Raw genomic sequence first — 27427 nt, 5'->3', positions numbered from 1 at the left:
GTGTCCTATGCGCGCGCGCACGTCACCAGGAAGTGACGTTATGACGCGGGCATGCTGGGGGCGAGGCCACGACCATCGAATGGGGGAAACATAGAGTTTCCCCCTTGGATGGTCGTGGCCCCGCCCCCAGCGTACCCGGCGTCATAACATCACTTCCTGGTGACGCGCACACCAGGGTGGGGTTCCCCCCGGGGCCTGATCCGCTGGTGGCAGGGAACGGGCCTCTGGGGCGGGGGTTTCCCCGCCCCCCGGGGGGACTTGGCAGCCCTATTTTGATCAATGGTCTGAAATCTGTAAACATGCCACCATTTGCACTGTCAGATGCTGTGGAGCCCAGGAATAATAGGGGCATGTGTTATCTTTGCGTGAATTGACTCTTACCCTCTCTAGTTGCTCCTTCAGTCTCTCTCTCTCCCCCACTCTGCTTGCTTGCTGTGGGCATGTGAAGCTTGATTTCCTTATCTTCATCTTCCCTCTTCATTTGTTGCCAGCACCCCCCTGTCACCCAAGCTCATATTCCCAATTGGTTTTTCATTTAGACTTTTCTGCCCTGCAGCCAACAAAATAGTGGTGGTTCTTTCTCTGTGATTGCATCTTTGGTGTGGTTCTGCATCTTTGCCCTTGGTGTCAAAAATGCTTATTTGTGTCTTGGCTGAGTTCTGTCTTGAGCTAGAGTAGCATTCTCTCTTGTTCCCTTTTCTCCAGATTCATTTGGAATGTAGCAGGTATGATCATTGCCTCCTCCACCTTCTTGAAATGCGATGCTTTGTATCCTCTGGTCCTTTCCAAGCCTTCCCTTTACCGTTAGACCAGATTTGAGTGATCTGTGTCCCATTCTGCATGATCTCACCTCTCTTTTCATTTGGCCCTCATCTTCCTTCCCTGGTTTCCTCTGAGCCACTTTTGTTTTCGGTGCTGCCACCTCCCCCCTCCCCATCCTTGTTGGCCATTTTTAAATATCCAGTGCTGTTGAGGTAAAATATTTGGCCTAGTCACTGTTGTCTTCTGCCTCTAAAAACAGTCCCAAGTTAAACCTACAGTTTCCCTCACTGACTCCATCTCTGTACGATATTAGGAATGAGGTTGGGCTGTTTTTTTAATGCTCAACTTGCGAAAACTTAGCCAAAGCGGCATTCTGGAGTTTGCTTAGGTCCTTTCTTCTCTGTCTCCCACTAGTGAGCTGTATTTTCAGAGGGATGTTCCTTGTGCATAGTTTCTAAGCATCTTGAGAATAACCAATCTGTTCTCTTGCTGCAGCTGGCTAAGTTCTCAGAGGATACGCTGAGCAGCTACACAGAGATGGTATCTACCCAGGTACTATTTTATTAACCAGTCTTGCCATCTCCTGTTCTTGTGGTGTTGCACAACGTTGTAAAGTCTTCCCTTCCTCTCTTTTTGTAACCTACTTGCTCCCATCATGCTTATTTCCTGTGGGTGGTGCTTTCATTTTGCTATTCTGTTCTGCACTGTATGTGGTTGCACATCTTTCCCACGTGCTCTTCCTTGATGTTCACAGAGATCTGGTTTCCTTTGGTTGTTTGAACTGAGAACAAAAGGGTCGTGTGATTTAACCCTGTGATTGCTTATATTTTTTAAAGCTTATCCAGGCTATATTTACTGATTATCTTTTGAGGTGAAAATTGCTGGCTAAGAGATACTGGTAAGTATCTAGGGGTCTGAATCAGAATGCCATATTTTTCTTTTTAAAAAAATCACCAGGATCTAATTATAGAACTCAATAACTTAGGTGAAGAAAAGCACAACATCCATATTTGTGTGTTTCATGGAACCCAGCTGGGGAAGTGGATTTCAGAGTATTTCCAGGAGTCCATTTGTGAAAGTCTGTCCATGGCCGGGGGGGGGGGGGACCATAATGACCATTTCTCCTCCCGCATTTGCCTCTCTTCTTAGGTGCTGAGGCCTCATCGAGAAGATAATTTTTAAAATTCCCCTTACCCACTCAAAGCATGATTTAGGTACACTAAATAAGTATAATTAGTCTAGCAGCACTGGCTGTTTTTAAAAAGGCAGGATTAAAAAACTATATCATTTTTTCATTCAGTAATGACTATACAATATAATCCTTTTATTCTGCTGTAATTTGGTGGGATATTATGATGACAGTGAGAAGGTCCTCATTACTTTTGCCGAAAGAGCTGAGTTGATTGAGAGACCTGGTGTTGCCAATCCCAGCCATTAAAAAAAAATTGCTAGTTTTCAGGGCTATTTTTGGGGCGGAACGCAGGGGAACGGCGTTCCCCCTGACTTCTGAGCCCTCCCCTCCCTCACCAAAAGCCCTGATCCGCTCACCCAGAAGAATCGGCAGAGCACTGGGAGTGAGCACGTGTGTTGAAATTTTCCTCCTTCTTGCCTCTGGTGTCGCAGCTCTTTCCTTCTCCAGCCTCTCCTATTTCCTGCTCTTGGTGGTGAGAAATCCCTCTTTTATCTCTTATCAGGAGTCAAGCCGTAGCTTCCCTACAGTGTGTGTGTGTGTGTGTGTGTGGTGGTGGTGGTGGTGTTTCAGAGTCCTCTACCCAAAAGCTGCTTGATCTGGGAGCTTTTTTTTTTTTTTTAGCTTTGTAGTCTGCTCTTGTGCACTTAATGGCAGTTGGCAGAGGATGCTATTTGCCAGCTCTAAAGTTTTGCTCCTCCAGGCTGCACAACTTCTGCTTCTTCTGGTGAGCTTTTGTGTTGTAAATGTGGAAATCCTTGGGGAACAGGGTGAGTTTCCTTCTCCTGCGGGCGTCCCCCCTTCCCTTTTATTTTGAACACCAAAGCAGAAAGAAAGGTGGAATGTATGTGTGTGAGAGCAGAGAGAGAAAGAGAGAGGAGTAGAAAAAACTGTGAATTAAAAACAATATATATCTTCTAATTAGGCTTCTGGGATATACTAAAAGGGATATACTAAAAGGAAGGACAGGATTGCCCATTGGAAACAATGGGAAACACTTGAAGGCCCATTGAAAATAATGGGAGTCAGGAATGCCAATTGACTTGCATGGGCTCCATTGAAATACATTACAGTACAAGTAGAGTTGCAATAAAAATGCAGAATGGATTTTCCATTAGATTCCCTGGGCCCAAATAGACTATTCTGGGACTGCAATGACAGGCTCCAGCTTGGAGTGACAGCCCCTATGAGTAATAGAAGTCTTCTGGGACCGGGATGAGAGGCCCCAGAGTGGAATGACAGCCCGAGGGGGTGGCAGAAGCATTCTGGGACTGGAATGACAGCCCCCACAGTAGAATGACAGATCCAGGGGGTAGCAGGAGTCTTCTGGGCCTAGAATGAGAAACCACGGAGTGGAATGACAGCCCCTGGAAATAGCAGGAGTGGTCTGGGACTGGAATAACAGGCCCCAGAGTGGAATGACAGCCCCCAGAGTGGAATGACAGCCCCTGGGGGTAGTAGGAGTGTTTTGTGACTAGAATGACAGGCCACAGAATGGAAATGGAATGATAGCCCCTGGATGTAGTTGGAGTCGTCTGGGACTAGAATGACAGGCCTCAGAGTGGAATGAAAGCCCCAGAGGGTAGCAGATGTGTTCAGGGTCTGGAATGAGAGACCATGGAGTGGAATGACAGCCCCTGGGGGTAGCAAGAATGTTTTGTGACTAGAATGAGAGACCATGGAGTGGAATGACAGCCCCTGGGGGTAGCAAGAATGTTTTGTGACTAGAATGAGAGACCATGGAGTGGAATGACAGCCCCTGGGGGTAGCAAGAATGTTTTGTGACTAGAATGAGAGACCATGGAGTGGAATGACAGCCCCTGGAAATAGCAGGAGTGGTCTGGGACTGGAATGAGAGCCCACAGAGTGGAATGACAACCCCTGGGGGTAGCAGCAGTGTTTTGTGACTTGAGTGACAGGCCGCAGAATGGAATGATAGCCCCTGGATGTAGTAGGAGTGTTCTGGGACTGGAATGAGAGCCCACAGAGTGGAATGACAACCCCTGGGGGTAGCAGCAGTATTCTGGGAATGGAATGACAAGCCCCAGAGTGGAATGACAGCCCCTGGGGGTAGCAGCAGTATTCTGGGAATGGAATGACAAGCCCCAGAGTGGAATGACAGCCCCTGGGGGTAGCAGCAGTATTCTGGGAATGGAATGACAAGCCCCAGAGTGGAATGACAGCCCCTGGGGGTAGCAGCAGTATTCTGGGAATGGAATGACAAGCCCCAGAGTGGAATGACAGCCCCTGGGGGTAGCAGCAGTATTCTGGGAATGGAATGACAAGCCCCAGAGTGGAATGACAGCCCCTGGGGGTAGCAGCAGTATTCTGGGAATGGAATGACAAGCCCCAGAGTGGAATGACAGCCCCTGGGGGTAGCAGGAGAGTTCTGTGACTAGAATGAGAGACCATGGAGTCGAATGACAGGGCCTGGGGGTAACATATCTGTTCTCCACTGGTTGTGTCGTGGTACATTCTGTACTTCTGGGATAAGCTCCTCCCTTTCCTTCAGGGTCGGCTTCAGGCTTTGATCCGGGCAGGGAGGGGCTTATCCTCCTACTGACAACCACGGAGTGGAATGAAAGCATCTGGGGGTAGCAAGAGGGTTCTATGACTAGAATGAGAGACCACAGAGTGGAATGACAGATAGGGCATGGGGGTAGCAGATGTGTTCTGGGACTGGAATGAGAGACCACGGAGTGGAATGACAGTTCCTGGGGGTAGAAGGAGAGTTAAGAACATAAGAACATAAGAGAAGCCAATGTTGGATCAGGCCAATGGCCCATCAAGTCCAACACTCTGTCACACATTGGCCAAAAAGACCAGGTGCCGTCAGGAGGTCCAGCAGTGGAACCAGGACACTAGCAGCCCTCCCACTGTTGCCCCCCCCCAAAGCACCAAGAATACAGTTCTGGGACTGGAATGACAGGGTCCGGAGTGGAATACCCCCAGGGGCTGCCATTTCACTGTGGGGCCTGTCATTCCAGTCCCAGAACACTCCTGCTACCCCCAGGGGCTGTCATTCCATTGTGGGGGCTGTCATTCCATTGTGGGGCCTGTCATTCCATCCTGAGAACACATCTGCTACCCCCAGGGGGTGTCATTCCACTGTGGAGGCTGTCATTCCAGTCCCAGAACACTCCTGCTACCCCCAGGGGCTGTCATTCCACTCTGAGGCCTGTCATTCCACCCTCAGAACACATCTGCTACCCCCAAGGACTGTCATTCCACCCCAGAAAGGTCCTCCTTGTCGTTCAAAACACTGCAGAATCTATTATTTATAAAAATTGTTGGGCCTTCATTAACAGCCTTCAACCCAACATATTATGTTAGAAAGTGGTTGCTTCAAGGTCATTGTTCTGCCTTATCGAGAGAGAGCAGAGGCAACTGGTGACCTGTCACCATTTTGGAAACTTTTGGAGGGATGAATTCAACTTAGTTTTTAAGACTTATCTCACAATTTCAGTATAGGTTTCCAAGTTCCAGAGTGTTTATTGAAATGTTTGGTTATGTTACTGTTACTTTTAAAATAAATATAATATTAATTATTAAAAGTATGGAATTAGAAACTTTTTTAAAAAATAATGTTTTTATTGGTTTTGTCAAAACTGTTTTGACAACAAACAAGGTAAGCATAATAAGAAGCAAAAGGTGGGTGTGGCTGGATGACCACACTTCTGGTAACATGGGTGGTGGTGGTGGCCTAATATGTCAATAAGCTGCCCTGTCAGGGTTGTGGCCTAATATGCTAATGAGTTCCTGCTGGGCTTTTTCTACAAAAAGAGCCCTGCAGTAGTTATAGTCTGTGCATGCACATGTATTTTAAAGAATATATCTTCAGTTGGAGAATGTTGGAGGTTGTTTGGCCAGCTATAATTTTTCATTTTCTTGGGAGTTGAAATGCAGGTGCCCATCTGAAATGGTTGCAATTTTCTTTCCTAGCAAGTGTGTCTCAGACCTTCTATGTGAGACAGGCAACTGCTAGCAGCAGCTTTCGATACAGTCGACTATGATCTGTTGACCCACCGCCTCACCGACGTAGGAGTTCAGGGGACTGCCTTGAAATGGTTTTCCTCCTTTCTCCATGGTCGGGGACAGAGGGTGGTGCTTGGCGGGAGGGTCTCCCCACGATACCCACTGGAATGTGGAGTGCCGCAGGGGGCAATTCTCTTGCCGATGTTATTTAACATCTACACGCATCCCCTTGCCCGTTAGTCTGGAGCTATGGGCTGGGTTGTCATCAATACCCAGCTCTGTCTGTTAGCGGACGGCCATCTGTCTTCCGTTCCTGAAAGCCTGGCTGAGGCTTTGGATGCTGTGGCTGGATGGTTGCAGCAGAGTTGGTTGAATTTAAATCCACTGAAGATGGAGGTCCTGTACCTGGGTCGGGGGGGGGATGTGGGCACCAGGTTCCCCACACTGGAAGGGGCCCCTTTGATGCTGGCCCAGACAGTGAGGAGCCTGGGAGTAACATTAGATGCCTCTCTCTCTCGATGGAGGGACAGGTTGCTGCAGTCGCCAGATTTGCATTTTTCCATCTTAGGCAGATTAGTTTACTGAAGCCCTATCTCTTCCTCCAAGACTTAGCTACAAGCACTTCCAGGCTTGATTACTGCAACTCCCTTTATGCAGGCTTACCCTTCAGGCTGACCTGGAAATTGCAAATGGTGCAAAATGTGGTGGTGCGCCAGCTGACGTTGACGCCTGTGCAGGCTCACGTTTGGCATGTGCTCCACTAATTGCATTGGTTGCCAGTTGAGTACTGGATTCGCTTCAGTGTGTGGGTAATGACCTTTAAAGCCTTATACAGTCTGGGACCAGCGTATCTAAGGGACCGCCTCTTCCCATATACTCCTTGAAGAGCATCTATATATCTAATAGCCAAGTTACCCCCTCCATGTGGATATCTAAATCCGCACATTGGGGGCACTTGGGGGGCAGAGAGATTTTCCTGCACACTTGGAGCAGTCCCCAGGTGTGCAGAAAAATCTAAAAAGTTTAAAAAAATATATGGGGGATATTTAAATCCCCCCCCCCAAAGTACAAGAGCAGAGAACACCCCGGCAACTGTCCCGGCAACTGCCCCACCGCTGCTGGTGGGGCAGGAGGGGGGGGGGGAGAAGGCTTGGCAGGCCGGCAGCTGTGAACCACTCAGGCCTTGCCGCCGCCGGCGGGAGGGGGAAAGAGAAGGCTTGGCGGGCCGAGCTCAGGTCTTGGTGCCGGGGGGAGGGAGGAGGAGGGAGAAGGCTTGGTGGGCTTGGCGGCTGGGAACCACATGGGCCTCGCCGTTGGTGCAGGGGAGAAGGGGAGAAGGCTCACTTGCGGCTGCTTCCTTCTCCTCCACATGGAGCTTCCCCCCTGCGACTATCGCGGGTTCCCCTTCTTGTTACGCTCTAAAGATCAACACCTCCTGGGGGTTCCTGGCCCGAGGGACGTCCATCCGCCAGGCCTTTGGCTGAGGCAGTGGATGTCCACACGTGGCCTCCCTGAGGTTTCTATCACCCACCATAACTGGGCATTATTTAATCTAACTATACCAATGGGCCAGAATCTTTTATAGCCAGCTTGTTTTTTGTTTTTAAGCTGTACCATCGATTTTAATGTTTATACAGTGTTTTTAACATTTTAATTGTATTCACTATAATATGATGTTACCTGCTCTGAGCCCGTTTGCGGGATGGGCGGGGTATAAATACAAATAATAAATAAAATGAATAAATAGCCCCTGTGGGTTGGAGTTCTGCTCTTAGTTCACGCCCATTGGCTAAAGAGGATTAGATAACAAGGTAACAAACTACATAATAGTTGTTGGACCTGACAATAAGGTTCCTTAAGAATGTTATTTATTTATTACACTTTTATCCTGTCTCATAGCAATGCTCCCTGAGTGGGCTGCAATACAAATATTTAACAAACCCACAATAAAATCCATAAAATCTTATAAACCAAATCTCATCCCATGTGAACTCCCCCCCCCCCCCCAAGGTAGCAGTGACCAAGCAGGCTTCCAGATGGTTCTTTGCATCTAGCAGGCTGGCTTTGTCTTTTCAGACTCCTGGCCACACCTGTGTATATGGTCCTAGCTTTCTGGAAAAGGATCATGGTTCACAATTAAATCTACCTGAAGTCATCTAGGACTCTTCCTCCTCATGAGCAGTTACCACATTCTTGTGGATTTCTATTCTTCCTGGCAGGAAATGATACGATGTATCTGGAGCCACTTTGTGCATGTTCTGAAGGGCAGGTCTCCAACGCTCACCTTCACCTCGAGCTTGCTTCACAGCTTGGGATCTGTCACAGTAAGTATGATTGCAAAGAGATCTAATAACTGGTACCCTAATTTCCTTGATCAGACTGCCTTTGCAGGTCCATTAATTCAGTGTTCTTGTTTGCTTTGTTATAAAGAGATTCTTGTAAGTTCCATGAGTGCATCTCTTGCGTAATACTAGCCTGATACCCGTGCTTCGCTACGGTATTTAAGTTCCGTAAATCCAGTTTTAATACTGATGATGTGAAGTTTGAAATGTAACATTTATTGTAGGAATTCTAATGGAGAAGATTGTAATGTAAAAGTGAGAAGTTGTTCTGAGCACCTCAGGGTGATCTTGCTGGCACTTGACCAACGCAGCTCAGTGCACCTCAGGAGCACTATGTGCAAATGTCTTTGCCGCGTTCCTAAGTTAGCTCCTCCTTGTAGTGTTGTTGTATATCTGGCTCAATGTTTGCCAGGAGCTTTTTGGGGGGCAGTAAGAAGTGAGTGTGAGGGGGAGTTGGTCTGAGGGAGTGGTAATGCAGTGGACATTTCTTCAGGTTCATGAAGGAGATACACATCAAAAGGGCTCCTAGAAAGGTCCTTTACTATCTCCCCATGAACGTTCATAAACTCGATTGCCATGCTGACTGTTATGAGAAATGTCTATTCAGGAGTCTTGAACTTCTGATTTCTGTAACTGTCCTCAACTGTCTGCAGTCTCTTTTAACTGTGTTTTTACCTCAGAGCATTGAGAGCCACAGCTGAGCAATCAGAGGGAGGTGGGTGCAAGCAGGCAGGTTTTACCTCAGAACTCTGAGCTACACAGTTGACCAATTAAAGGGGAAGGGCAAACAGTTGGGGAACACATTTTGCCCCCTTTTTACCCCCTTAGGGGTTGTGTTTCTCAGAAATCTCTTCGTAGTGGGGTTTGACATCATGGTAGGAATGCACTCCCCTTATTTTAAGTTTCTTGGTGCTGGGGTTTGGCCTGGGCATTGAATTTTGGTTGAGGACAGCAACGGTTCCATCTTGGCTGGCACCATTCCCGTTCCCTGTTGTTTACATCTATTTGCCTTCCTCCCCCCTGTCCATGAAGTAGTCGGCAGTGGGAGTTGGAATGAGGATTGGTTATTCACCATCTGATTGTCTTTAATGTTGTACTAATGTTTTTAATTAATGTTATCTTGTTTTATCTCTGGTTTTACATCGCCCAGAGCCCTGCAGTAGCAGTGGTGGTGCAATTCATAAATATAACTAATAATAATAAGTAATTTGGGGTGTGTGTGTGTGCAGGGCATACACTTTCTTTTCTTTACAAAAATGTTTCTCATTTGTGTTATATTTAAGAAGTGGGACACAACTATGTATTCAAATCAACATCTGAGCAATCAGATGTTAAGCAAGTTCATATGAACCATTTTCTAGAATCTACTTTGTGAGAAGTTAACCTAATACAGGAAACCACTTTTCTACAAATTTGGGGTATATTGCCATAGTGGGTGGGAGTGTGTCTAATGCCATTTGGGAAGCTGGCCCAGCAGCATTGCTAAGGTGTTTCTGCTCGAGCGGCCTCCCTGATGGTTTAAAGTACCCTGGCTCTGCTCATACACCTGACAGGCACTCGCCTGTCTGGTGTTGGGGGGAGTGTGTTTAAAGGCATCAGGGAAAGTGGGCCAGCAGCAGCGCTAAGGCAATCCTGCTGAGCAAGTCTCCCTGACAGCTGTAAGCATCCCACCTCCTCTCCTACACCTGACAGGCAGCTGCCTATCCAGTGTAGGAGGGGGCGGGGTATTGCAAGCCACTGTGGAGGCTGGGCCAGCAGGCTCACTAAGGCGTTACTGCTGGGGCAGGCTCCCTGATGGCTTTACGCACCTTGCATTCACTGCTGCACCTGACAGACAGCCGCCTGTCATGTGTAGGAGGTGGGGGAGCATCTTTGAAGCCATTGGGGAGGCTGCGCCAGCAACATTGCTGCACCTCACCAGTGGTTGTTGGCCATTCCTGATTTCCTCAATTGTCATTAGCTCTCTGCAGTCTCCTGTGACTTTTTTTTAAACCTCAGAACACTGAGCTCTGCAGCTGACCAATCAGAGAGTGGGAGGTACAAGGAGGCAGCAGCCTGGCCACATAGGAAACTATGGGGGAGCACATTTTACCCTTTTTGACCCCCTTAGGGGTCGAATTTCTAAAAATCCCTTCTTAGCATCTACATCATGATAGGAGTGCTCTCCCTGAATTTCGTGTTTCTAGGTCCGAGGGTTTGGCCTGGGCATTGGTTTTACGGTGAGGGGACTTTCTTTTATATATATAGATCTGATGGTAGCTTTTAAGTAATGTGTTCGGACAGACTTGATATACCTAGGATAAAGTAGATCAGGTTCCTGCCATAGCTGTGGCAATGGTAAACCCTAATCCAGCTAGATAACTGACTAGATTCAAGCAATTGGCTATAGTTTTTCCCATATCTAGAAAAATGGGATAAACCTGGAATTCTCTGACTGAGATCAAACCAGTGTCAATCTAGACTTCTTTACCTCCTTGGGCCACACCTCCATTGACCTACTATTGAATCTGGCCTTCTGTCTATTCTTTGCAGCACACCCTAACCCTAACTGCAAACTTGGAGAGTGCATAGATGTTTTTTGTGATATCAAGAAGAATGCCTTTTGAGGGACAGACAGTGGTTCATTACAGGGCAGCTAAAGACCATACGCTGCTGTTTAGCTGTTAATCCCGCTCAGTAAACTAGGGGTGCTCCTTCCCACCTAAGTAAAGATCTTAACATTTCTGTGATGGCACCTGTACATTAGCCTGCCATTAGAACCAAGGCCACTGCAGAACTTAGCTCTGTTCAATAGTTGCAGACCTGTGAAGACCAAGGCTGCTTGGAAGGGCTCTGCTTCCTCCTTTGCCTGCAAGATGAGATGTCATGCTTGATGCTTTTCTGCCTCAGTGATCTCAATCCCAATCTTGCCAATAGTTTATTGTATATCTCTGGGGTGTTGTGGGATGTCTTGGGCCTGTTTTAGGTGCTTTGCTGTGTGGATAAGCAAGGAATACTGTCTTGGCCTAATCCCAGTCCAGAGACGGTTTTGTTCTTTAGTGGCAAGGTGGAACCTCCTCATAGCAGCCATGAAGACCTGACAGATGAGATCTCTACACGTTCCTTTTGCCACCCAGAAACAGAAGAAGAGGTAAGAGTCCTTGAGCCACAAAGGATGTTTTGCCAAGACCCACTGAATTTAGTTCTAATATTTTTTTTTCCAATTTCTGCCATAAGGAAAAACTAACTCAGTAGTGCAGACACTCTACCAATTTCTGCCATAAGGAAAAACTAACTCAGTAGTGCAGACAGTACTCTAAATTGTTAAAGAGTCTGGTGCATGGTGGGTTCAGGGTATTTTGTTGTCCCAAGCAGTTCTGCCTTCTCTGGTGCTGCTGGTTGGCTCCCCAGGAGCTGATATCCATCCTGCACTGCGGATGGCTGGGAGCAAGTCAAGCATTGTGCTGGCATCCCCTCATCGTGCCACTCCAAGCAGTCTTTAGTGTGGCTAGGACAGCTGGCCTTGGTCTTGGGGCCTCTTAGCACCAATAGGTTGATTGTAGCTTTCGTATTCTAGAGCCTGCTTCATGAGATGCAAGAAAGGCAAGCTAAGAATAAATAAAAATAAGAAGTGTTATTGATTGGCAGGCGAGACGTCTGTTGCATTTTTATACAATGCTCAGATCTATTCAAGATGGGGGGGGGAATAATTGATCCAGACTGAACTGGCAGTTTCTACTAGTTCTCCTTTCCCACTGCAGTCTCCCCCCCTCTCACTCCTCAGAGTCCTCTATCCCCCAGGAGCAGCATTTAGTACAGATCAGTGGGAGGGGGAAGGCAGGAAAGTTCTGTTCCACTAGCTGTTGTAGATTTTCCGGGTTGTATGGCCGTGGTCTTGGCATTGTAGGACCTGACGTTTCGCCAGTAGCTGTGACTGGCATCCTCAGAGGTATAACACAGAAAGACAGAGTACTCTCTGTGTCAAGGTGAGAAGAAAAATGAGTAGATATAAATTACCTGCCTACCATTTCTCTTCTCACCTTGACACAGAGAGTACTCTGTCTTTCTTTGTTATACCTCTGAGGATGCCAGTCACAGCTACTGGCGAAATGTCAGGTCCTACAATGCCAAGACCACGGCCATACAACCCGGAAAATCTACAACAGCTAATGAACTCTGTCTGTGAAAGCCTTCGGCAGCATATTCTGTTCCACTGTTGTAAAATATAGTCTGGATCCAGTGTTCACAACCATGGTAATAGCTCCAGTGTAACACTTGTAGTGGGGGGGAGAGCCCTGATTTTAATTAAAGCCTAACCTGCGTGGTAATGTTTTTGTGGCGTAATACAGTCTGGAAGGACTTTCAAAGAAGTGTAGAATTCTTGAAACTGGTGGGGCAGGTTGATGGGGGTGGAGAAGAGAGCGAGAGGTGGGAAATCCCTTAAATGCCTCCTTTTCTAGAGCGGGAAGGGGAAATTGAATAGGGGACCAACTTCTTATCTCCTGGGAAAGATTAAACTGGGTAATGTAGTTTCCTTTTATTTTGACTTGCCTGCGTTACTCTGTTTACCCGTTCTTGTGCTGTATTACAGCCTCATGAAAGGGATGCTCTGCTCTCAGGGCCTTTGTCAGACATAGTTCACATCACCAATGAGCAAGACAGAACAGAATGGTCTACCAGCAACACCCCAAAATCGTCTGACACTCATATCCACAAGAAAGCATCCAGCCGAAGCAAGCACCCTTCAGGATCCAACGTGAGCTTCTGCAAGAACACCGATGGGGGAGAGGAGGAGCCAGTCCAGGTAAGGTATGCAAAGAGCTGCATGTGTCAGGAGGAGACCCCCCTCAGCATCAGAGCAGAGATGGTGGCCTGGTCTACTAGTAGAGAAAACATGGGAGGGGAAAAGGACTGATGTTTCTTAGATCAACGACTCGCCGGTGTAAGGAATCTGTATGACTTGAAGGAAACCACAGTTGCCTGGTGATCTGAACATGTGGTGGACCTGTTCACCTATGGTTAAAGGGTTGGGCTTCATATTTGCAGGGTCTAAAGCAGTGGTTCACCAACTTTTTGTAGTGGGACATACCTCACTTTTGTGGGATCCAGTGGTGCAGACTGCTGACAATGTGGCAGTGGGCACAGGCTCCCACACAAGTAGTCGCTTCGAGTGAACTTGGTGGCTGTGAATTGGCTCACAGAGTGAAGGTGGGGAGGAGGAGAGACTGCAGCTCTCTTTTTCCTGTTGGGAGGAGGGGTGTACAGAGCTGGCTTCTCTCCAGTTCTCCAGCTTTAGCTTTGTGACCCCCCCCCCCTCCACATATAGGATGAGAACTGCTGGTCATAGGGAAGATGCCTACAGTAGCACAGCCTGGATTGCTACTTCAGGCCAGCTGTCTGCACCTCTCTCAGTTGGAGAGGCAGACTAAAGGAAGCAGCGGGTAGTGATCGTTGAAGACTCTGCATGATCACTTTGGAGGAGGATTTTCATGTGGAACCTCTAGGGACAAGTGTGACTTTGGACTCCACGGCTGTTAGCATCTCAGCTGAGGGTCATCTCATAGTAGGCTATGGGCAGGGCGGCTTGAGACATGTTATTGACTGCTCCATGATTCTTGACTGCCTAGTCCAGCCTTGGGGTGGGGCCTCCTTTAGAAGGAGCAAGCCCAAGTGCATGTGCTGAGCCCACTGTGAGTGTGCCTGTTGCTGTGGCCTAAGAGTACCTGAGTGTAACCAGATTTTGCAGTACACAGATGTAAGGCTGTGAGAGGAGTGGGTCCTCGAGGCTCAGTGAGTAGAGAACTTGGCAAAGGACAGTGGAGGGTAAAAGGAGGGACTGAATTGTGTCTTGGACCAAATTCACTTGTGCAAGTACAATCAGTTTTAAAACCAGAAAGGGCAGTGAGGAAATCACCTGGCAGCTGTTAGATCTCTACTTACCTTCCTGGTGGCCTTGCTGGTTAACTTTAAACAGTGTGGCTACCGACGAGTGGCTGCCTAATGATGTATGACTGCAGTTCCTGGTTTTCTAAAATGTGGTTTGGACAATATATATGTATTACATTTTAGATTTTATATGTTTTAAACTGTTTTAACTCTTTTATGTAAGCTGCCCTAAGCCTGCTTCAGTGGAGAGGGTGGGGTATAAATCCAATAAATAAATAAATATGGCCATATTAAACCAGTATGTGTCTTGTTCGGCAGTGGAGGCCAAAGGATCACAGCTACTTTTGCAGATTGTCTCTGTTCACAAGAAACAGTGATTGCCAAGCCATGGCAATAGGGCTAGTTGCGCACTGCTTTTGTTCATGCCGTTTCCCATGGAATACTAGCAATAGCACTCACCAGTAAAGAGTCTGTGCATTTTCTGTACCATGAGAGTGAGAAAATAGCTTTTAAAATGAAAGGTGAGATTTTTTTCCCAGAAGGCTAACCATTCTGTTTGCTGTACAGAAGAACTCAATGGCTGTATGAGGCCCATGTATGTTAAGTTCCCCTAAATTTGTGAAGCTTCTCCCTATGCCCCATTAAGGGGAATGGGTGCTGGCACTGTGCCACTTGGCTGTAATGAGGGGCTGTGCTGAGCAGATATTACCCACTCCACCCCATGAAGAGTTAACCAGACTCCCTTTTGAATGCAGAGTCAGGTTGAGGGTGACAGCGAGGGACTGGCGTGTGAAGCTGAAGACTTTGTGTGCGATTATCACCTGGAGATGCTCAGCCTGTCTCAGGACCAGCAGAATCCCTCGTGCATACAGTTTGACGATTCCAACTGGCAGACGCACTTAACCTCCCTGAAGCCCCTGGGCTTGAACGTGTTGCTCAACCTGTGCAATGCAAGTGTGACAGAACGCCTGTGCCGCTTCTCTGACCACCTCTGCAACATCGCCTTACAGGAAACACACAACGCCGTGTTGCCTGTCCATGTGCCATGGGGGCTCTGTGAGCTTGCCAGGCTTATAGGTAAGGGTGATGCTGATCGCAGGGTCGGTTCGTTTGGTGGTGGAGTTTCAATGTAATTTTTGTTGAGTTGCTGAGGCACTGTTAGAAAAGCTTCCTCTCCTTTAATGCTGATGAGCCCAAAAGGTCACTTTTGCCTGTACATCTTTCTTTGCCGTCCCCTGTCAAGATGGTGAAACCTTTGCTTGGGTCTTTGGAAGTGATTCCCTGGTGGAATCAACATTGTACAGAAGGTTGGGCAGAGAAGATGTGGGTTTCAGCAGTGATCAGTGCCTCCATTCCACACTTTAGCATACTAAATCAGTATAAGCTGACTGGCTCTTGAGGTAGCATGGTGCTGTTCATAGTCCAAGCAGGATACATGCTGTGTGTGTGCATGCTCTCTCTGCCAGCTCCTCTGACATTTGTCACATTCTTTTTGCATCCAGAAAGGCAGCCTCAGCTCTCTCCTGAGCTTCATAAAAGATAGTCATGTGGCAAGGCTGCATCACCTCCTTGTGTCATTGAGAGCAATCCATTCTTTCTTGCAGAGCCAGTTCATAGATCTAGTGACCTCCAAGCAGTGGCTTCACAGATTGTGTGGGACCACCGCTAGAATTGTCCTGTAATTTATATGAACATCCCTTCTGTCAGATGTGCGGGGCCGCTGTGATTTATGCAGCCACTGTGGCTCAAGGAAGTATTTTAATCACTACAGATTGTGGTAGCCATAGTTGCAGCTCCCGTGTGGAGGCACCAGTAATAGCACCTACCAATTAGAAACTTGATGGTGATTCTACGTGCTCCTGGAGGCTAATTGCATATGGATTGGCAGAAGTGTGAACTGGAGCTCAGTGATATGGTTAAGCTGCAAGAAATGTGGGGTTGAAATGTTGACTTAATACCACCTGGAGAGTTGTGGGGTGGGGAAAAAAGAGCAGCAAGACAGAATGGTGGGCAAGGAGGGACGTGAGCACCAAGTTTCTTGGACTTCCATCTTACCTTCCTTCTCTTCTCATGTTCATTTCTACAGGCTTTACACCTGGTGCCAAAGAGCTTTTCAAGCAGGAGAACTACTTGGCCCTTTATCGTTTGCCGTCCGATGAGATGGTGAAAGAGATGATGCTTGGAAAAGTCTCTTTCATCACCAAGAGGAGACCGCCTTTGAGTCACATGATCAGCCTTTTTGTTAAAGACACCACTACCAGTAAGGCTTCTGACCTGGCTGTCTTCTGACTAGTGTGTGATCAGAAATGTGATGATCACATATGATCTCAGCAATGGCCTTTTGCCTTGTAGCACATCCATGTTTAGTCAAGATCTTGATATGTGTTCTAAGAACTGAAATGCACTAAGGGAGAGGTTCTAAGAAAGAAAGGGAAAAGGCTTGCCTGTCAATATGGTGCCCATTATGAAGGTCTGTGGATGTGAAGCTGCTTCTCAGTGTCTGGCTGACTCTAGTCTCAGCTGAGGCCTAAACCTAGAATTGGTTCCAGTCGCTGTCTTGAGGTAGGGGGATTTCAGTTGTTGCCCTGAGGTCGGGGGATTCCTGGATGCTGAGCGCACTTCCAGTATAGTAAATTATCTCATTGGCTTGTTTGTTATGATTCCTTCTGCCTTTTAGTAGGCATGGCTATTTAGTAGGCATGTCCTAGACTCCTGTGGAGAAGGAATGGTCCACACCCTTGTTTCCTCCTTTTCTCTTTTACCCGTGCTCCCCTAGTATCTGTAAAGACTGGGGACAAAAGATTTCAATCCAGGCACTCAGGGATGGTTTTTAGGTCACTTACAGAACCATCTATAAGTGCTAGGACCAAGTCTTAACACAGACGGACTGTCCCTTGGAATAGATGTATGGTTGAGGAACAGTTCAAAGGAGTCAAAACTCTGTTTGATTATGACATCCAATCTAACTGGATGTTGTGATCACCCATACTTTCAAAGTAAAAGGTCAGATTGCAGGAATTTCCCACTTGCATTGCAGATTTCTAGGATATGTGAAGGGTCTGAACAGTTGTGAGAATGGCTTAGGATGGTTTCCGTTCAGTTTAATGTTATTTTCGACGGTTACACCCCCGATGAGTTTAAAAGGAAAACAATGATAAATAATATATGTAAAAGCCCGGAAGGTTTTTGTCGCATTCCAGCATGACCAAGGTATGGATGGAACTGTGCAGGTGGATGAAGGCAACAGATTCTTTGAGAGCTTAACTATATGACACATTGGTCATGGGTCTGTTTTTGGGTCTGTTGATGAAACTTAATATCCAGGCATTGGGGGGGGGAATTAGGTGCCTGATATGGGTCAACCCCATAGGGCACAGGGAGAGGGGACTTAAGCCTTCCTTTTCTTCCATTTTCCTGACTTGAATGACCCTGGAGATCAATTGTTTTCCCCACTGGAAAAACTTAGCCCAGGGGTCCCCAGTCTTTTTGAGCCTGCAGGCCCCTTTGGAATTCTGACACAGGGTGACGGGTACAGGCACAAAATGGCTGCCACAGGAGCTGGAGACAACCACAAGATGTCAGGGGATAAGGTCATGCATAAGCCTACTACTAACTCTTTGACATTTCAGGCAGAAGCTCTGTAACAGGATGCCTTTTTAAATGAACATATCATTTAAAAATATTTTATTCTATAGACACAGCTTACCTTCAGTCATACGCTGAGGATCCTTGTACTGTGGTGGCAGCTTCTGTTGAAACAACTTTTTAAAAATCAGCACAGCCAATCAGAAGCCCCTTCTGGGCAAAAGCCCCATCTGTCCCCACCCATTTCCTCAAAACATGTGACAAGCCCCAGGAAAGGTGTTGGCGAGTGCCGTGGGCACCACACTGGGGCCCCCTGGGATATCCCATCCACACGCAGGTTTCCCAAATGGGGCTGCTCTAGGCCAGGGAAATGTTGCAGGAAGGGGAGGCTTAAACCCCATGAATCCCACGTTCTCTGGTTCGTCTGAATGGGGTCCCCCTGTCCCTGGAAATTAAGTTTCAACATGGGCAGAGCTTGCCCGCTTGATAGGACCCAGGCAGACCCCAAGTCATCTGCTGGCCATGGAAATTTCCCTCCCCTAAAATCATGGGCAGCTCTGTCTGGAGACTCTTTTGGCCTCTCTCCCAGCTGCTGACAGTTGATGTTCTTCTATAGTAGTGATTTAGAGGATAAATAAATGGCTGGTTTTGGATACTCTCCCCCCCTCCCCCATATTTGTCAAATGCACCACAGTGTGCCTGTGGGTGATATGGAATATTAGAGATCTGTAAAATGAGTGTATCTTTCAGCCAGCAACTTTCAGGCTTAAGACGTGGGCCCAATTTTCTCTGCTAGGCACTGAGCAGATGCTTTCCCATGGGACAGCTGACATCATCCTTGAGGCCTGCACGGACTTCTGGGATGGCTCCGATATTTATCCACTGTCTGGCTCTGACAGGTAGGAAACCTTACCTCTCACCTGCGCAAGTCACTGGCCTTATAGAGTGGATTATTGGCGAGGTTTCTGCTTGAGCTGCATCCTTCAGGCAGTTCATGTTTCTCCGAAGGTAGTTCAAAGCTGCTTATGAAGGTGCCGTTGGCAGAGGCTTCCTGCAGAGGAAGGTTGAGAGAGACCAGGCTCTTGGTTGCATTCCAGCAGTGGCTCTGCAGAGGCAGTCCTGCAGCACTGCTGTTGCCCCGACACACGTGTTGCCCTTCCTGTCTTGAGCTGTGATTGGGCCTAAAACTGATTTTGCAGGTTTTCATAATACTTCAAGCTATACTTTGATAAAGCCAAAAACAGTCCCTAGAAGTGCAACCAAAAATTCGTGCAGTAGTTATGTCTGTTTTGTGTAACTCTGGCAGGCACTTATTAGTACTCACAGCAAGTAATTTGTCATTCTCTGTCACCCTGAAATGGATTTCTTTACTGTTTTGAAACTTTTTTATAAAAGAAAAGAAGAAGAAGAGATGGGATTTATACCCCGCACCCTTCACTACCCAAAGGTGTCTCAGAGCGGCTTACAAACTCCTTTCCCTTCCCCTCCCCACAACAGACACCCTGTGAGGTAGGTGGGGCTGAGAGAGCTCTGACAGAAACTGCTCTTTTTCAAGAACAGCTGTGCTAGAACTATGGCTTGCCCAAGGTCATCCAGCCAGGTGCAAGTGGAGGAGTGGGGAATCAAACCCGGCTCTCCCAGATTAGAGTCCGCGCACTTAACCACTACACCAAACTGGCTCTCAGTTCTTATTCTCATAAGCAATTTTAAAAGTTCCTTTTAAGAAGGAAAAAGAGTCTCTTCCTATTTTTTTTTTTAATCAGTTTTGCTTGGGCCAGCGTGAGTCCTCCCTTTCTGGCAGTGGAGAGTGCTGTCAGGTTTCCAAGGCAAGAGATGAACAGCGGTGGTTTGCCATTCCCTGCCTCTGTGTAGGAACCCCGGACTTCCCTGGAGGTCTCCCATCCAAATACTATCCAGGGCCAACCCTGCTTAGCTTCTGAGATCTGAAGCGCTCAGGTTAGCCTGGCCCAACCAGGTCAGGGCTCTCCCTTTTTACCACTTCCCCTGTGTCTTCTTGGTTGCAGGGAGGGGGGGGTTGGGGGGGGCTTGGGTGGGGGAGGGCTTTAAATAGAAAAAAGGATTTCCTTCTGCAGTATTGTAATCATCCCTATGAAAGGTTCCTATGCTCCTGACCAATGCTCCCTCTAAGCTGTGGAGTCTTGTGAGCAAAAATTCTACTTTGTGAGCTACTGGCATTAAAGTTGTGAGCAAGCGATTTTGCCCTGCTTAAATTAGCTTGCTCTGGAGCCATCCTTCCTGAGCGAAGACAAAAATGTGTGAGCCGGAGGCTAAAAACCTGTGAGCTGCCTCACACTAACTCAGCTTAGAGGGAACAGTGCTCCTGACTATCAAGTTACTGGCTGAATTGGAGCGGGTGATACCACTGCAGTGAAGGGGAAGTAGCTTGCTGTTAGGTTATAGCAGTGAATGCCTGGATTTTTAGTTGATTGTCTTGCTGAGCAGAGATGTGCCCAGTGCTTAATTTCTGGGCTTTCCCCAGTCATTACACTCGATCTGTTTCTGATTTGTATTGCGTGGGATCAATATGGGTGAAACTTGTAAGCCGCACCTGTAAGGGACTTTTGAATGCTAGCTGCGGGGAAGCAACGGTCCATCTCTCAGAAATGTGGAGGGTAGAAGGGTTTCATTGCTTGCAGATCCCTGCACCATGAGTATAAGAGGAATGAGACTTCAGACTCACTGAACAGGAATGAATGGAACACTTTTTCTAGCAGGTTCTATTCCTGAATAGAATCTAGGGGTTTTTTTTTCTATGCCGGTCAGTTCTTGTTGTATTGTGAAGCTGCGTTGTGCAAAATATCTCTCTGATGGCCATTTGCCTTTTTTCACTTCCCCTCAGGAAGAAAGTGTTGGATTTCTACCAGCGTGCCTGTCTCTCAGGCTACTGCTCTGCCTTCTCCTATAAGCCCATGCACTGTGCCTTGTCCTCCCAGCTCAACGGCAAGTGCATAGAACTAGTTCAGGTCCCTGGTCAAAATGCAATTTTCACATCCTGTGATCTCCCGGGGACTACGCCCATCAAGCAGAGCAGCCAAAGGAACAGCTGGAGTTCGGATGGTATGTGCCTGATCTATGCCTGATCTTCACCTGTGTGCTGCGCTGCATACTCTCATTGTGCATCTAGAATACTGTTAAATTGTTTTTAGTTCTGAGGCAAACCTATCTTGATTCAAAATGTCAGTAATCCAGAGGTGGACATCTGGGACACGCTTGTATATTGTTTCACACCCTTTTCATCTGTGTGCTGTATTAGTCTGGCAAGGTGAGCATTCCTTCCACTTGGCTCTGTGCACAAGATGGATTCACACCTAATCACCATGTTACCTTTTACATGAGGTAGGGAGAAGTTACCTCTCCTAGACTCCAGAGTTTCCAGCAACTGATGGAACATCTGTCCAAGTGTATGCATTTCCTCTGCTTGATATGACTTGCGTTTAGCCCAGCCTCAGATCAGACGTCTGTGTAGCCAAGGGCAGAGGACAGTCGGTAGCCAGTAAGAGCACGCCTCCTTCTTGCTTTGAGCTGCAAGCAATCCTGACCCAGAAACTTTTAAAGAACTTTGGTGTTATTCCCTGACCCATTCAGGGTATTTTGCATATATTTCCTTCGGTCAGAGATTTAGTGGCACACTAATTAGGTCCAGTTTTGACATGACTGACATCAAGACCCATTTTGACTTTAATTAAGCCATTTCCATCCATATGTAAAGTTTGTGACTCTGTAGGAGGCAGCTGGGGCTTAAAACATTTTTTGTTTTCTCTGCCATCGAGTCAATTCTGACTTATGGCGAACCTATGAATTAATGACCTCCAAAGCATTTTATATTTCCCTTAAATACAAACTGTGCAATACTGATGACAGATCCATGTAACCATCCATGATTATGTGGATGCAAGATATTGGACGTACTATAGGTATAGCTACTTGGTCCAAGACGTGGAAATCTGTGAAATATTTAAGGTCAATCCCATATAAGGAAAATGTCTAAAAAATGTTCCACAGGTGGCACTGGTAAGCTGGCAAAATGTTATCCAAATGGATCAAAAAATTGCTGGAAATGCAAAAATAATGTGCGCACCTTCTACCACAATTGGTGGAGAAGCAATGTAACACAACGTTATTGGCATAAGGTACATAAATTTATCTCAGAAATTTTAGAGATAGATATACCTTTATCCCTGGAACTCTTTTTGTTAAATATGCTACCTGATGAATATAGAGTAGATGAGAAATATGTTATTACATATATAATCACAGCAGCACGTATTCTATTTGCCAAGTATTGGAAACAAGAGGGAATACCCTCTAGGAAGGAATTGATTTATAAAGTATTAGATGTGGTAGAAATTGATAAACTATCTACAGTTTTACAGGGAAGAGATGATGTGTTGTTTAAATGTAGATGGAAATTTTTTTATACCTGGATAGATAATAATTAGTGTATAAAGTAATAACTATTATATATGACTCAAAAAGTTTGCTATCTTGTTGTACAAGATTGTTAAATTTTCTATTGTATGGCTTTCTGAAAACTCATAAATAAAACATAAAAAAAATTAAAAAATACTGATGACAAATATATACATGGTCTGTTTGCTAGGACAGAACATGGAATAATTTGGTTCTACCAGATTACTTTAGTGCGATTCCCAAGGTTATTACTTCTAAGAGAAGTTGGGGAAGACCTATTTCCAAACTCTGGAACGCCCAAAAATATTATTAAATAATAATGCTAATTAGGAAATCAACCACTCTTTTTTAGTTTCTGTTGTTATCCTCCAGTGCAATGTACTATGGCTGTACAGGACAATTTGTCAGTCTCCATATTGGCTCCAGGATTCTATATTTTCTTCTGCTTCAAGGTCTTACCCTTGTAGCTATCTGATCTGCCAGTTTGAGAAGAATCCTGCCAGGCTAAATTCATGCTGCATCATCCTGTTATTAGGGCAATGTCATCAGAAAGAGAGTTTATTTGATCCAGCTTCTTCAGATCACCTTCTGCCCAGCTTCAGAGATTGTTATTTTCAGTCAGGCAAATTCCTGAGTGTCCTTGAGCCAATCATGAAATACTATTTTTATGGAATCCCAAGTAGGTAAGAACGAATGCATTCCCCAGCTTTCTTCCCTGCAACTGTCTTATTTTCTCCTAATCTTTAATGCCAGTCAAGAAATGGTGGGTGTAACTGGAGGTTATCCAGAACTCTAGAAATGTCCAAACAGTACAAATGGGAAGGTTATAAACTGGAAGGTTATCCAGAACTCTAGAAATGTCCAAACAGTACAAATGGGAAGGTTATAAACATTTTGACTTTCCGAGGCAGTTTTACTGCCAGTTTTCCTAACATCTTTAGCCTTCAACCTATTTCTTTCTTCTTTTGATATAAGCTCTTACTAGAACAATTAGTGGGGGAGGGGATCCCCCACTGGCTTTAAAATAATGATGTAGGTAATACATGACTCTCCTGGTTACTCTCTGGATAAGTTCACTATTTCAAGCCTGGTCTACCCACGCAGCAGACTGAATTCTGAGAGAACAGAATGGACAGTGCCACTTTGGATTGCAGGTGGTGGACCAGGTTCCCTGCAAGTAGAAAAACCAGTTGATTAATGTGAGAATGTGTTCACAAGTGGCAGTCTGAAGTGGTATAGTCCACCTTACCAATGCTCCCTCTAAGCTGTAGAGTCTTGTGAGCAAAAATGCTACTTTGTGAGCTGCTGGCATTAAAGTTGTGAGCAAGCGATTTGGCTACTGCATAAAGTAGTTTGCTCTGGAGCCATCCTTCCTGAGTGAGACAAAAGCTCAGCTTAGAGGGAACACTGCACCCTACCACTTATGGATTTGACGCTTCATTCTGCTACCTGTGTAGGCCAAGGGCCCACTGTTATGTAAGGGGAGTTATGGGATGGTTATGAATGGTTGTGTGAGTGTATATGAGTATGGTTCACCGAAATGATTGCATCTTTAATTTCGTTGTACTATGTACAATGACAATAAAGTATATTATTATTATTATTATTATTATTATTATTATTATTATTATTATTATTATTATTATTATTATTATTGATCTGTCAAGCGGAACATGCTTTTCCTCTCTCTGTTTTCTTGTTAACTGATGAGCACCTTTATTTTCTTCTTTTCCCTCTATTCCTCTTTGTCTGTTTGTGTTATGCATGGGCTCACTGGTGTTTTCTTCCTTCTTAAATTTGTATTCATGTGTATATCTCCCTGCAACTATGTCCCTCTTCCTGCATGTCTGTAAATCCATTGTGTGTCTTCCCCAACACATTTGCATGTTGTTTGCATGCTCAAAGAAGGGATCGGGGAAGTGATGGAGAAGGAGGACTGCATTCAGGCTTTGAGTGGTCAGATCTTCATGGGAATGGTCTCATCTCAGTATCAGGCCAGGTTGGATGTTGTTCGCCTCATTGAGGGACTGGTGAATGCCTGCATTCGGTTTGTCTACTTCTCCCTGGAAGATGAACTCAAGAGCAAGGTAGGCTGACCCTTTGTTTGTGCTACTTTTCTATGTGTGTTGCTCCTGCAGTGACCAAGTGAAGGGTAGAAGGGTAGAATTATCTGTCTTGTCTTTGGGCCAGTTCTAATGCAAGTTGCAGGGTTATTCCTAGTTTCATGTGAATTTTAGAATGTGTATCCATGGATCAGTCTGAGCAAGTGCCTTTGTAGAGTTGGCTTACTATTTTATACACTGCAGTGCTTTGTTTTTTAAACTTTTTAAAAATTGTTTTAGCCTCCTTGAGTATTTGATAAAACTGAAAAGAAGGGTATATATATTTCTGTAGATAAATATACTTGGGGAGGATCAATTCATGTACAGTGTTTTCCTATTTGAACTCATTTTGCTGGCTTGAATCCCATAGTATTTCTAGCTTGTGACCAACATACTGTAAGGACCACTTTCTCCCATAAGAACCTACTTGTTAGCTCTGGTCATCTCTAGATGCCCTGTTTTGGTTGTCCCTGCCAGTTACCCCTGGCACCAGCACTTTGGAACTCCCTCCCCAGGGAGATTCATCTCTCCCTCTCCCTCCCTCTCTCCCTCTCTCTCCCTCCCTTTCTCTCCCTCTCCCTCTCCTTCCCTTTCTCTCCCTCTCTCCCTCTCTCCCTCTCTCCCTCCCTCCCTCCCTCCCTCTCTCTCTCGTTTTCTGTCAGCAGGTGATGACTTTTGTTTGGCATACCTCCCAATAATGGTTATCGCCCTCCTCCCTGCTTCTGGTGTCATATCTTTATGTCTTTTCATTGAATTATTTGTTTATGTCTTTTCATTGAATTATTTTATAATATATATATATATTAACTGTTGAAGCATTTTATTGTTTTCATGTTCGCTAGCTTGGGGATGCTGATCAGGTGGAAAGGTGGCATAAAATGTTTTAAATAGATAAATAGGAGAACAGGATTTCCTTGTGTTGCACTTCAGCCTTAAATGCTGTTGGGGGGGGGGCAGGGACAGGGGATCCCCTGGAACACCATGAGTGCTGACTCTGGTCTGATGGGAAGGGAGAATTGGTGACCATCACTTTCTCCCTTCTGTTAGCAGAAACTTACTGTGAGATCAAAGTGTTAGTAATTATATTGCCCCAATTGCTATATTAGGAAGTCTAACAAAGTAGTCCAAATGTGTATGTGTGAAAAAGCCTGGCCTATTCATGCTAAATATTTTCTTTCTAAAGCATTCCAGCTTCACAGCCAAAGTATCCATGAAACTTGCACAAGTGTAAATTAAGGAGATAAAAAAATTCTGGTCCTCTGGTTTACAAAGCAAAATTGGAAACCTGTAGCCAATAGCTGTGAAAACCTCATGGACAAGGGGGTTGTCAGGTGCCCCCTTTGTGCCACGGGGTCTCCCCTGCCGTGGTCTCAGAAGCCGAGAAAGGGGCCATTGAGGTCTCAGCGCACCAGTGGAAGTCCTTGGCCAGTCGGCTACAGGCACTTCCTGGAGTCGCAAGTCTCTCTCTCTGAATTTGCTTGTCGCACTCCCCTGTTCTCCTCCTCCTTGACCCCAGTGTTCTGGCCTCCTTTTATGTCTTGGACTTCCCTTCTTCCCCTCCTTCCCTGCTCCCCAGTGGCCCCACTGACTGCCCATCATTCCCAGCTCCCCTCTCATTGGGCCAGGCGTTAGTTCCTTTAAATCCCGTGTCCCGCCCCCTTTTGACTCTATCTGGTCAGCATGGTCAGTGTTTCTTACTGGTCCTCATGTTCCTCCATTTCTTCCCTGTGGCGGGGATCATGTTGTTGCGGTCGGGCTTGGCCCGCGCCCAGAGCCATGGCCAGGGAGGCAGTGCCACTGCCTGGAAGACTCTGCCCCCATTGCCATGACTCTCCATGGCAGCATTCCCACAGGTCCCCAGACGGCCAGGTGCAGGGCCCCATGGCAGTGGCGTGCCGTCCTTTCCCTTCTCTTGTACCCGGACCTGCGGTGCTGAGGCAGGTAAGTCCGACCCCGGACAAGGGGTGAACCTGTGACGACTTTCATGTTTGTTTGGGTGACTCTGTTTATCTTTGCTTTGGTCTGCTTGAGTCTTTTCCTCACGTTCCCTCTGCAAGCCATCATTTCTGGCTTTACCACCACAGTACCAGCCTCCCAAAGTCCATGTATTTCAACCAAAAGAAACTGAGTTGATCATGCCAAATTTCTGCACAAGTGCCACTTTGAAAATGATGGGAGATGTATGTGGTTTGCTTGTAGCATGTGTTGTTGAGGAGGACTCTAGATAAGGATCCCAGCATTTTGGTTTTTCTGTAAAGCCTTATAGCTTCTCTCTCCCATAGGTGTTTGCTGAAAAAATGGGACTTGAGACTGGCTGGAACTGTCATGTATCCCTAACACCCAACGGAGATGGTTGTGAAGTCCCTCCTTCCAGCCCAAGCCATGCGGGCTCCTTGCGTGAGGACCTGCATCAAGGTAAGAGGACGGCCCTGGGGGGGGGGGGGAACTGGCAAGGGGCCTGCTGGGAGCAAATGTATTTGGTGCATAGTAAGAAAGATGTCAGAGCAGGGATACGTTTTAGGATTGCTCTCCCATGTGGACAATCCAATTTCTCACTACAACAATGCAAGACAAGGATGGTGATGATAAAGGTATCTGTTTAAGGTGGAGCAGAGAGAGCTGCTAATGAACATTTGATGCCTTGACTTGAGTATAGATAATGGATGTTATCTTGATAGGGTGTTTGGGGGCATTGAATGACAAGGCTACTTCTAATGCTTATACCCTTATTTAAAATGAGGGGGAGAGTGCTCTTTGTGACTGGCAGCTGTAGTCCAGGTCAGTGTTCCCTCTAAGCTGTTGGAGTCTTGTGAGCAAAAATTCTACTTTGTGAGCTACTGGCGTTAAAGTTATGAGCAAGCAATTTGGCTCCTGCATGAATTAGTTTGCTCTGGAGCCATCCTTCCTGCGCTGAGACAAAAATGTGTGAGTCGGAGGCTAAAAACTGAGCTAGCTCACAATAACTCAGCTTAGAGGGAACACTGGTCCAGGTAGGTCCCAAAGGGAGTTGAGATGCCGTTGGCAGACCTGGTTAGTTGCAACTTTTTGGAGTTTCTTTGCAATAAATGCCTTACTGGAGCTGGGCTGTTTTGCTAATCTTAATGTTGTACCTTGGGCAATTTTCCTTTGGCCCTGAAGCACAACTCCGGCTGGCCTAGTTCAGTGGCTTCAAGATA

General features: G+C 46.3%; 1 protein-coding gene across 1 annotated transcript in view; it reads left to right on the top strand.

Moving 5' to 3' along the window:
• TMEM94 (transmembrane protein 94) overlaps positions 1 to 27427 on the top strand; it is a 107142-nt gene that overhangs the window by 62386 nt on the left and 17329 nt on the right. Inside the window, exons 11-20 of the mRNA XM_015410736.1 lie at positions 1258 to 1314; positions 8146 to 8250; positions 11234 to 11398; positions 12839 to 13051; positions 14889 to 15210; positions 16220 to 16393; positions 18515 to 18617; positions 20579 to 20796; positions 24055 to 24236; positions 26534 to 26666. Of these exons, the coding sequence (XP_015266222.1) occupies positions 1258 to 1314; positions 8146 to 8250; positions 11234 to 11398; positions 12839 to 13051; positions 14889 to 15210; positions 16220 to 16393; positions 18515 to 18617; positions 20579 to 20796; positions 24055 to 24236; positions 26534 to 26666 (1672 nt within the window). The remainder of the gene's footprint in view (positions 1 to 1257; positions 1315 to 8145; positions 8251 to 11233; positions 11399 to 12838; positions 13052 to 14888; positions 15211 to 16219; positions 16394 to 18514; positions 18618 to 20578; positions 20797 to 24054; positions 24237 to 26533; positions 26667 to 27427) is intronic.

This window comes from Gekko japonicus, unplaced genomic scaffold, assembly GCF_001447785.1.
Source record: "Gekko japonicus isolate JY-2015 unplaced genomic scaffold, Gekko_japonicus_V1.1 scaffold15, whole genome shotgun sequence".
Classification (NCBI taxonomy): Eukaryota; Metazoa; Chordata; class Lepidosauria; order Squamata; family Gekkonidae; genus Gekko; species Gekko japonicus.
This window is presented reverse-complemented; position numbering and strand designations above follow the sequence as displayed.